At 48.5% G+C, this 12270-nt stretch overlaps 1 protein-coding gene across 9 annotated transcripts in view; it reads right to left on the bottom strand.

Moving 5' to 3' along the window:
• The window catches only part of LOC139746895 (uncharacterized), a 589528-nt gene that overhangs the window by 37742 nt on the left and 539516 nt on the right, over window positions 1-12270 (bottom strand). For all 9 annotated transcript variants that reach the window (XM_071658564.1, XM_071658571.1, XM_071658563.1 and 6 more), the window contains one exon: window positions 2870-2887. In XM_071658564.1, coding sequence (XP_071514665.1) covers window positions 2870-2887 — 18 coding nt within the window. The remainder of the gene's footprint in view (window positions 1-2869; window positions 2888-12270) is intronic.

Here is a 12270-nt window from a genome sequence, read left to right as displayed (position 1 = left end):
ACCATATATCACAACTTTTAGGTCTGAGGGAAAAGGGCGGTATTTGTGCTTCCTGGGGGTATTATAACACCTATTCATGGCCTTGTAGACCTTGCGTCTCTCAACTCTGAAGCCATTGGAGCTTATAATTTCTCTAACCACAACAACTTTGCCCTTATACTTCGTATCCTTTCTCTTTAGTTCTCCCAAGTTATGTTAAAAAGAACTCCTACCACTTGATTCCCTGTTACTGCTCTCTCTACGCGTGGGATTCCAACGTACACGACAATCATTAAGGTTCGGCTCCACCCGGGATGATTCCAGTGGAGCCGAGGTCCTCCCACTTTTTCTCCTCTTCTAAACCATCTGAAAAATTCACTAAACGCCCAACTCCAGTTCCTGACGGCCCTCGATCGCCCTCCCAACCTACTCGATCTCTCTTTCTCTATACTTGAACCCTTCTGCGATACAAACACTATTTTTGTCCTCTTAGGAGTCCTTCAAAGCCACAATATCATCTCTATGATTTCCAATTGGGCACTTCGAGCACCTGACCCTCCCTCTGTAGAAGGTTTCCCGAGTAGGTTTCCCAGCTTCAAGTGCCGTAAGTCGAACGCCTCAAACAGCTCACCTCTCGAGGCCTGAAGAAGTATGGTTCCGAGCTGCCTACGATCCACAGAATCATCTATCTTGACCCTCGACATCTGGAGAGCATTGGACACGGTGTGGCTTGAAGTCTTTGCCTTCTAGACTTCCTCAATTTGGAGTTTCTGCTTCTCTCTGTGTTCTGATGCATAGCTTCTTCCTCTATCCCAGCCACTGCAGTCGTCATTGATAAAACGACTTTTCTTCCCCTCTTATCTAAGGCGTTCCGCAGGGTTCTGTCTTATCACCTACCCTCTTTCCTCTCCCCACAGGCGAAATTTTCTCATCCCATTCATTCTTACGTTGATAATTCTCACTCTACACGCTTCAGCTCACTTTCCCCTCCCTTCCTAACTTTAACACTAGTTCTTTTTCCTCGCACTGAACACATCGTCTCATCTCTTAATTGGACTTCGTTCAGCATCTCGGAGACGTGAAGGCAGTAACCTGGTTACATACAATAGTGCTTTAATGCATTTTCTACCTATATCTCCTTCTAAGCGTCACTTGTTCCAGGTCTTTACACAATCAGATCAACAAAACTCAACCTTGTGATAACGTACACATGCTGAGCACAGTTACCTCCTCAGCTCTGCACGATACCCCAACATAATTAACATCGTAAAGTCTATTTTTTTTCTCTCTCTCGAAGCTGAGGGCGGTGTGTGGGCGCCTGGATTATCTTACTCGTGTGCAACTCTTTCTCATCGGCAAGGGTTGTACACTACTACTACTACTACTGCTACTACTTCTACTACTACTACTACTATTACTGCTACTGTTACTGCCACTACTTTTACTACCACTACTACAACCACAACTGCTAGCAATGGTAGAAAAATAATATTGATGATGATAATAATAGTAGTACTAGCATTACTACTACTACTACTACTACTACTACTACTACTACTACTACCATTCCTACTACTATTACTACTACTACTAAATAATTCCTAACATTATCATTATCATCATATCATTATCATTATCACTACATCTGACACTGTTCATGTAGACACACTTGCCCTCATACTTTCTCACGCAACTTGTAGAGGAGATGGTGTTTGCGCTGTGTGGAACCTCGTAAAAGAATAAATAAAAGACTAACGAATAAATGAGCACATATTTAGAAAATGTGAAGATGGTGAAAAAAATTGGCTTACAGTACGGGGTTGGGGCAAAACAATATCTCTTATCAGTTAACATTACCGAATTCGTTAAAGATGGTAGCGATTTTCCCACACCCTAATTAAATACACGATTATGACCTTTTCCCCCCAACCCCCCACCCCTCTAGCGGTAATTAAAAACTTTATATCCACATAATACGGAAACTTTCACGTTCACTTTTGCTTCTAAGCTTTGATAGTTTCTTTTTTTTTTTTTTTTGTTTCCAGCCTTGATTTTCATGGAGAAAGGTTAAAGTTGGTCAGCGCATGTTTGAAGAAGTTGTTAATGAAACCAAACCCGTAGCATTTTAATATCGGATGACCTCCCCTGCTACGAGAAGGATTAAAGCAATAAAGACGATTCTCAGAGAAGGTTATTAAAGGATTATCGTCACAAAAGGGAATTCCAAAAGTGAAAGTTTAGCATCGTTTTTTCTCCTCTCTCTCTCTCTCTCTCTCTCTCTCTCTCTCTCTCTCTCTCTCTCTCTCTCTCTCTCTCTCTCTCTCTCTCCATACACCAAAGCGAAAGAAGGGATTAATACTTCAGGGTTGAACTGTGGGGAGTGGAGGTGGATTACATCTTAACTCAGGGTCGTGCAGTGGTCCTTGATGTCTTTGTGACGATGCACACAATGAAGGAAGAAAGAAAAGAAAGAACACATCATTATAATGTCGAGGCTACCCGTTGACACGGCCTCTTTGGGCACGACGGTACGACCCTTGAGCACGACCTTAGTTACATAACGGTACGACCCTTGGGTATGATAGCCTATGAACAGAAGCCAAGCCTTCGTATCCAAGCGTCGTACCGTCGTACGCTCACGGGTCGTACCAGTCCTGCTCAGGAGTCGTACCGTCGTACGCTCACGGGTCGTACCAATCCTGCTCAGGAGTCGTACCGTCGTGTTCAACGGGTCGTACCGTCGTCGTGCACGACGAAACGACCTTCCCCCCCCCAAAAAAAAGAGAAAACAATCACATTTTCCTGTATACCTCACTAACTTAGAACTCAGAACTTAAGGAACTTAAAGTAGAACTGAAGGTTTCACGCGACGTCTACGCTCCCAGCTTACCTGTCGTAGAACTGCTCCCTGAAAGACGAGAAAGAGAAAAAAAAGTTAGTAAAAGTCAGAGAAAAAAAAGTTAATAATTCATAATACATTTGACCTCCACCAACACACAACAGATGAATGAAACACATGGAAGAGTGGGTACAGGATACATGGTACATTACATGACCGAGCTGTATGTATACATAAGGGGGAGAAGAGGGTTGAGGGGGATGGGAAGGGGGAGGGGAAAGGAGAAGAGACATATTGATATATACAACAGAGACAAACACGTTCCCCTCACCTGGAAAATTACCTCAAGTTTGATCTGTGTCTTAGGAAAAATTTTAATATTATAACATAAACATGATTCAAGAACAAGTTCATACATCCACAATAATGCATAATCGAAATAAATGTTATACATATACGTCCATTGTTAATATAAATCTTAAACTTAACCTACGCAACACTCATATAAATTCATCGATACAACATTATCTTACATGAGTAATCGGGGTCTAGAGAAGATGAATAACAGAGAATCAGATATGATTCAGCCGTCGCCTAGCGGCCATCAGCTGCACTCAGAGAGAGAGAGAGAGAGAGAGAGAGAGAGAGAGAGAGAGAGAGAGTCTACGAGAGCCACTGACAGCCCCTGTCAAGGAAGAAAATAGTGAGCAATACGCGAGAGCTATGGACCAGTAAGGGAAGCATCCAACATTATGAGAGTTTATGAGGCTGCTCACAAATATGGATAACCGAATGAGAGAGAGAGAGAGAGAGAGAGAGAGAGAGAGAGAGAGAGAGAGAGAGAGAGAGAGAGAGAGAGAGAGAGAGAGAGAGAGAGAGAGAGAGAGACCTCCCCCAAACCCATCGAACACAACCCAGCAACACTAGTGTGTCCTAAGCCTCCCACTTGCGAACAAACCCTTGGTCGCCTCAACACCACTTTGGAATCAAACACGAATGGCACGTTTGCGTCATACACACAGATCCCTTTGGAAAATAGGGAGCCATCTCTTATCAAAATAGGAACAAACGGTAGTAATCAGGGAGACTGTGAGGTAGAGGTTGCAAATTTCCCCCCTTCCTAGAGGAACTGGTTCCAGTGGTGGAGCAGACGACCGGGCGAACTCCAGCCACTTGGGTTATTCCAGTTCTTGTGTACTCCAGGGGTGACTGACTGTTTCTCCTTGGCGCCTCTTCGTGTCTCCCCAATCACCCCAAACGACCATTAAGACAATCTGTAATTTCAATCGTTGGCGTCCACTGTCTTCAACAACCCCCTCTCTCCCACACGACTCGTCTCTCTCTCTCTCTCTCTCCCTTCCTTTCATCCTCCTCCATACCAGCTTTTCCTTTCAGTCCGCCCCTCTCCTTAAGCTCCCTGCCAAACAACTCTCTCTCTCTCTCTCTCTCTCTCTCTCTCTCTCTCTCTCTCTCTCTCTCTCTCTCCCTTCCTCCTCCCCGCCCAGCCTCGCATCCAATCCTCTCCTCTCGTCTTCAAAGGCTAAACTACCCAGCGTTGTACATCACTCTCAGACTTTTACACCAGGCGCTTTCGAATCGAGAGATGATCCTAAATCTTTTCCATACATATAAATACCCTTTTTTTTTTCCCCTCTCCATCTCTCTCTCTCTCTCGTGGTAACAAAACAGCCTCGTTGATCAAGATATTAAGTGATGACATTATATACACACAAAAACCCTACGTCAGAGAACGTGTGTATATATATATATATATATATATATATATATATATATATATATATATATATATATATATATATATATATATATATAATCATGGTGGTTGAGAGAATCATTTTTTCTCTTATAAGACGTCTGATGATTTAAGGTGATACGAAAAAAATAGGAAAGGAAAGAAGAAGAAGAAGAAGAAAAAGGAGATGTAAACGGGGAAAATCATGCCATGAGGGTGTATTAGCGAAGGCCTTCCTGTAAGCTGGGGTGAGATGAGTTATGTGAGCAATATCTGTACTGACACTCCCGTACGACCGAGCTCAGTCTGAGTGGCGGTGAGTGTTGGTGGAGGGTGCAGGTGTGTGTCTTGTGATGGAGGGTACATGTGTGTGTGTTGGTGGAGGGAGTGGATGGGTACATTGTGTTGTGGTGTAGGGAAAGGAAGGTACATTGTGTTGTGGTGAAGGGAGTGGAGGGTGCATGTGTGTGTTGTGGTGAAGGGAGTGGAGGGTACACTGTGTCGTGGTGAAGGGAGTGGAGGGTGCATGTGTGTGTTGTGGTGAAGGGAGTGGAGGGTACACTGTGCCGTGGTGAAGGGAGTGGAGGGTACATGTATGTTTTATGGTGGAGGGAGTGAAAGGTACATGTGTGTGTTGTGGTAGAGGGTGTGGATGGTACTTTCAGATGTTAACACACACACACACACACACACACACACACACACACACACACACACACACACACACACAGGAGGAGGATGGTGAAGCAGCTGAATCTTCTAGGATGAACAAGGAAGAGGCTCTTCCAGTGGGCAGAAAGTGACCTTAGTAAACTGGGGAAAAAAAAAAAGAAAATAAGGACTCTTGTCACCGAAGCCTTCTGGAGACGGGGGTCAAGGGTCGTCAGTGGTGGTGTTCACCAGGGCTCAGGCCTGGGACCAACGCCCTTCACGCTAGAGGGACAGGAGACGTACATGAACATGTTTGTGGATGATACAGTAGCCATGGAGGAGGAGGAGGAGGAGGAGGAGGTAGGGAATGATGAGAACTGCAGCAAGCAATACACAAGAGGACCCAGACAGACGCCGGAGTTGGTCTGATACATCAATACTTTTTACAGTCTCACTGGATGAATGGAATGAGGTAAGTGATGGATGTTGAGAGTACACAGAAGGTTAAAAAGTTGTATCATAGCGAGCAAGTGGGGAGGCACGAGGTAGAATTTCCTTCCCCCCGTACAGTACAAACGGGGTAATTATACACAAACACAGATAGGGAGACAAAGACACGCAGGCAGAAACAAAAACAGAACGTACAAACATAGATAAACACAGACTGACAACGAAACAGAGAGAGAGAGAGAGAGAGAGAGAGAGAGAGAGAGAGAGAGAGAGAGAGAGAGAGAGAGAGAGAGAATAAGAGGAGGGAGGGAGTGGAGGGAGGGCTGGGTCCTGGGGTGGAGGAGAGGGAGGAGGAGGAGAAGGAGGAGGAGGAGAGGGTTGGGTGTGTGTGTGGGGGGGGGTGAGTGGCTCTGAGTTAGCTTTTTTAATAACGCCGGTCCGGTGCGCTGCTCAGGTAGTCAGCAACAACTGGTGCTCAACTTCCTAACTCGCGCGGGTTCAGCACTCACCCGTACCCTAATTTGCTCCAGAATATTTCCTCAGCACCTTTCCTGCCCAGCGCGCGCGCGTGTGTGTGTGTGTGTGTCAGCCACATACAGGGAGGTGAATCCCTTCGTAAATGGCTGTCAAACTAGGCCTTAGTACCTCTGGTGGCCGATAACCACACTTTAGAGATAGCTCTTTTACCTCTAAGTTGGTGATCAAGCAAGCAAGAGCGCCTGGCTACCAAACTAGTCGAGGTGCAGCGCCTCTGGTGGCTGGCTACCAAACTGGTCGAGGTGCAGCGCCTCTGGTGTCTGGCTACCAAACTAGTCGAGGTGCAGCGCCTCTGGTGGCTGGCTACTAAACTAGTCGAGGTGCAGCGCCTCTGGTGGCTGGCTACCAAACTAGTCGAGGTGCAGCGCCTCTGGTGGCTGGCTACTAAACCGGTCGTAAGTCACGCCTCTGGTGGCTGGCTGCCAAACCAGTTGTTAGCAGCGCCCCTGGTGGCTGGCTGCCAAATTAGATATGGGACAAGCGACGCTTCAAATCGCCTGGCTCCCACGACGTAAACATCACGCCCGCTGGTTAGGAGATGTGGGGGGGGGGGGTCACACGTAAACAAGTCTTGGGGGGGGAGGTAGAGGGGGGGAGGTAGAGGGGGGGAGGGGGGGTTTAAGGGCCACTGACCTTTGACCTCTGACGTAACACCCCCTTCTCCCACCCCCCTCTGACCTCGCCACTCCCTGCCCTCGTCTCTCCCATATGACCCTTCGAGAGGTCAGGTCATTACGTCATGTCCTCACGACTTATGTCGACGACATGCTGGGGGAAAGGGGGGGGGACGGGTCTACTGCGAGAGAGAGAGAGAGAGAGAGAGAGAGAGAGAGAGAGAGAGAGAGAGAGAGAGAGAGAGAGAGAGAGAGAGAGAGAGAGAGAGAGAGATTTTCACACCAGTCTCTCTCTCTTTGTCTCTCTGTCTCTGTCTGTCTGTCTGTCTGTCTGTCTGTCTGTCACTCTCTCTCTCTCTCTCTCTCTCTCTCTCTCTCTCTCTCTCTCTCTCGTCCGTGTTGTCTTCCTCCCTCCCTCCCCCTCTTCTTCCCCCTTTTCGAAGCTCGACCCTAAAATAAGAACGTTGGGGAAAAGTTTGTTAGTGACAGGTATATGGAACCCGAGTGCCAGGGGGGAGAGAGAGAGAGAGAGAGAGAGAGAGAGAGAGAGAGAGAGAGAGAGAGAGAGAGAGAGAGAGAGAGAGAGAGAGAGAGAGAGTCATGGGAAGTGATGGGGAGGAAAAAATAAGAAAAAGAGGGAGAGTGGAGTGCCAGTGTATGGAATGGAAGATGGGGTAGGGGGTAGGGGGTAGGGGGGGGGGGGTGGACGGCAGGGGTGCTTGGCGCGCTGAAATGTGAGGACGTGACTCATCTCTGAATTCCCTTGTGTTTCTTCGGTTTATTGGTCCCTGTTTCACGGTGTTTCCTCGGTTTACTGGCCCCTATTTCATGGTGTTTCTTCGGTTTATTGGTCCCTGTTTCATGGTCTTTCTTCGGTTTATTGGTCCCTGTTTCATGGTCTTTCTTCGGTTTATTGGTCCCTGTTTCACGGTGTTTCCTCGGTTTACTGGTCCATGTTTCAGTGCGTTGCTTAGTTTCGTGGTTCCAGTTCAGTAGTGTCTCATTCCTAAGTGTTTCTTTTTTGCTTTACTGTTTCAAAGTGTTTTCCAGTTTCCTGGTCCCCGTTTCACAGTTTTACATTGTTTATTGGTTCATGTTTCATAAATTTCATTGGTTTCATGGTCCGTTTCAAAATGCCTCGTTCATCCCCCGTTTTAGTTATTTCTTTTCCTTTGTAGTTTTTTTTCAGAACTTCACTGTCTAACGACGCTTGATGCTCCTCCTGGTTCCGGCGTTTCTACGTCCAGATGAACGAGTCTAATTTTCGCCTGGCGGTCCGCGTGCCACAGTTTCGCTGTCCATTTGGTCGTCCTCCGCAGCCAGCAGAACAGACGGACGCAGGAGGAGGAGGGGGAGGAGGAGGAGGAGGAGGAGGAGGGTGAGGAGGAGGAGGAGGAGGAGGAGGAGGAGGAGGGTGAGGAGGAGGAGGAGGAGGAGGAGGAGGAGGAGGAGGAGGAGGAGGAGGAGGAGGAAGAGGAGGAGGAGGAGGAGGAGGGTGACCGTCAGCAGTGATGAATGTTTTAACAGCTGTCCACGTGTAGAATTAATGGCCTCTCGGAGTCCCCACCCCCCCGTGCACCCCGTGCAGCAACAGCAACAGCAGCAACAGCAGCAGCAACAGCAGCAACAGCAACAGCAGCAGCAACAGCAGCAACAGACGTAGGCAACATGCCTCAGCATCTATGACAGCGGTGGGGGTTAGGGGGCAAAAACGAGCAGCAAAGGCGACAGCCCCGACGGCTCTAGGAACAACAGAAACGGTAGAAACGGTCAAAGGCAACAGTCCCACCCCGGGGCCCGTTACAGCAGAGGCAACAGGAGAAACACCCAAAGCAAAAGTCCCACCCCGGGACCCGTTACAGCAGAGGCAACAGGAGAAACACCCAAAGCAACAGTCCCACCCCGGGACCCGTTACAGCAGAGGCAACAGGAGAAACACCCAAAGCAACAGTCCCACTCAGGGACCCGTTACATCAGAGACAACAGGAGAAACACCCAAAGCAACAGTCCCACTCAGGGGCCCGTTACATCAGAGGCAACGGTAGAAACACCCAAAGCAACAGTCCCACTCAGGGGCCCGTTACACCAGAGGCAACAGGAGAAACACCCAAAGCAACAGTCCCAGCAGCTTTATCAGCGGCAACAGAACAACCATCAACAGAGGCGGGACGACCCCCCTTTCCTCCTCCACCATCACCATCACCATCATCACCATCACCACCATCACCATCACCATCACAAGAAAAGAAAACGCGAGCAAGAATGGGAGACTAATAGATTTCCGTGTGTTTTATTTTTACTGGCCCGGAGGGGGAGGATGGGGTTGGGGGTGAGGGAAACTTGCTGAAAGATTGAAGGCGGCTTTGGTGAGCGTCAGTGAGATGAAAAACTGGGCCCAGGTGCTGTGGAAATAACCCCCCCAACCCACAACCCCAGCCCGCCAGTTACTCCTTCCCATTATTCTGTCTTTCGCTCCTGCCAGAGGCGAAGGGGGGAGGGTATGGGGGAGGGTATGGGGGAGGGGGGAGAAAGGAAAAAAAGGGGGTGGTTGGGTGGGTGGGGAGGAGGAGGGGAACAAGGTGAAAAATGGATAATACAGGTCAGTAACAAGGTGGTTTCCACCCCCGCGAGAGAGAGAGAGAGAGAGAGAGAGAGAGAGAGAGAGAGAGAGAGAGAGAGAGAGAGAGAGAGAGAGAGAGAGAGAGAGAGAGAGAGAGATACCCCCACAGACAGACACCAGCACAGACTGACTAACAGACTAACAGACGCACAGACTGACAGACACAGAGAGACACAGACACCTAAAGTACTCAGCCACACTGAAGACTTTCCCCCAAGGAACAATCTCTCTCTCTCTCTCTCTCTCTCTCTCTCTCTCTCTCTCTCTCTCTCTCTCTCTCTCTCTCTCTCGCATGACGTTCGCAGCCAGACTTTCCTGGGCGGGGAAACAAAAACAAAACAACAACAACAACAACACACACACAAGCATCATTAACAACCCTGAGTAAGAACCACTTCCCTTTCCCCCTCCTCGCCCAGCAGGAACTCCGTCTCTGCCACACACACACACACACACACACACACACACACACACACACAGTCATTAGGTATTTAACCAGTCTTTCCCCCCCTCAAAAAAAAAACACACCTTCCCCCAAGTCGGAACTGCCTCGTCTCGCTGGGAAACACCTGTGAGTTTAACCTCTCAGTCTGGAAAGGGATTCGAACCAACATGGAACCCGGTCTGACGGGCGGTCCCTGTCCTTTACGTCTTTTGTTCTCTGGATCGACCCATCTCTGGGACGCCCCTTAATCCCGAGGTTTGGGATGGCTCCAGCGAAGTCCACTGGGCCTTTTTGGCCTATGCAGCCCCTTGAGTCCACCAGTCACGGGGACTCGTGGTAGATAGACGAGGTAGAAAGGAAAAAAAGATCAACTTTGAGTCTCTCATATCCTGGTCTACTAATACCTCCGTGTGTCCCTCGGTCCATCCATTCATCACCGGGTCCAATTACCCCTTCCCAGCATCCAGGGGCTCAGCATCATCAACAACGCTTCATTTCTCCATGGTTCGAACCCCCATAAGTGAAATCTACTCTCGGATCTCCTCTGGGCGTTCTGATCTAACACGTCTCCCGAGAATGGTCGTATTATTCTCCTTATCCTTTCAGGGAAGGTAGGTCCATTCCATCCTCCTTGACCGAGCGAACTTCCAAGTGCCAACGTCTCCAAAAAGATGTCCCCCCCCAAAAAAAAAATTTCTTCCCCCTTCCCTCCCCTCCTTCTTCCCTCCCCTCCTTCTTCCCTCCCCTCCTTCTTCCCTCCCCTCCTTCTTCCCTCCCCTCCTTCCTCTCCCCCCCCACCCACCACCACCCACCCGGGAGGGGGGGGGGGGGGAGAGCGGCCGATGAAAACCGTTAAAAGCCGTTAAAAACAGTTGGCGGGTCCGGCTGTCGCATAAATCAAAACGTCGAGTGGTCTGGGCGGGCGGGCGGGCGCGGGCTGCGTGGCGCGGGCGCGGAGCCCCGGAACTGTCAACAGCAGAGAGAGAGAGAGAGAGAGAGAGAGAGAGAGAGAGAGAGAGAGAGAGAGAGAGAGAGAGAGAGAGAGAGAGAGAGAGAGTAGTATCCCTTCTCCATTAGCATCCGGGATGCGAAATACACTTTCGGGAAAGGCACGTGTGTTGGGGTGGGAGGGAGAGGGAGGGGAAACTTGCGTCTTTCGCAGCGAATTAACATTCCAGCAGTCAGGCCATTGTATTAACCCCGACACCTGGCGTAAGCCCTCCCTCCCTCCCTACACCTGCCCCAGCCATTAACTCCTAACTAGTCGCACGAATCTACACACTGTGGAATTTCGTGCACACGCATCATCAAAAGGGTTTCGTGCTCTTTCGAACCTCAAATCCAAAATACTTTTTCTCTGCTCTTTTTTTTTTTCTCTCTGTCCTCTTTCTCATTCATAAATACATACGTTTGCTTTATGTAATATCTCTCATACAGGTACAAGTAAGAAGGACACATAATTAATAAAAATTCATTTGCTAATTACTGAAATAATTGCCTCTATATAAGCTCTATGAACTACCAAGAATTGAACATTACCCATCTACAAATATCATCTGTCTTACCACGTATTCCATCATACTCTGTCCATTACCCATTTCACGCGTACTAACATGCTATGCTTTAATTACCCCTAGCGATAAATAACACTGTTCTTTCCCAATTACCACTATTATCAACCCCCCTGAATAACACATGGGCCATTTCATTAACACAGACTTCCTGCCCATTCCACTAATACACTAATCTACCTATTGAATCTCTCACTAGCCCATTATCCGAGTCGTTGCCCATTTCGCTAATGAATCATTCACTCTATCATCCCACTTTTTTACCGAGGCCGGTGCTCCAGCCGTGTGTGTGCTGTTCCCACAAATAATGACACAAAATGGACCATTATCAAACTCATGTGGTAAAAAAAAAAATAAAGGGGGGGATGGCTTTTTAATCTCTGGTCTTAACACACGGCACAAGTCTACAAGCACAACGGAAATCTACATGCATGCCACGACGACTCCACCAGCTCGGCAAGATCTCTACAAGTTCACAACGACGGGTCTACAAGCACAGAACTACTAGTCTACAAGCAATCTTTGACTCGACAGACACACAACAACTCTACGAGAACAGCGTGATGCGACACGACTCATCTCCACAAGGGCAAAGCCTCACAAGCACTGTGTGACCCTACAAGCCCACACCACGACCTCTACAAGCACACCTTCACCATTCTACAAGCGTAGACTACCACCCTACAAGCCCGCGCGCGGCTGCTCAACAAGCGCGCCCATCACTGCCGGTTGGACAGCTTCAGCTCGGGGGTCCAGCATGTTATTCCCCCCCCCACACACTGATAACATCACAAAATCCTCTTTTGATAAA

Source organism: Panulirus ornatus, chromosome 66 (genome assembly GCF_036320965.1).
Source record: "Panulirus ornatus isolate Po-2019 chromosome 66, ASM3632096v1, whole genome shotgun sequence".
NCBI classification, from domain to species: Eukaryota; Metazoa; Arthropoda; class Malacostraca; order Decapoda; family Palinuridae; genus Panulirus; species Panulirus ornatus.
This window is presented reverse-complemented; position numbering and strand designations above follow the sequence as displayed.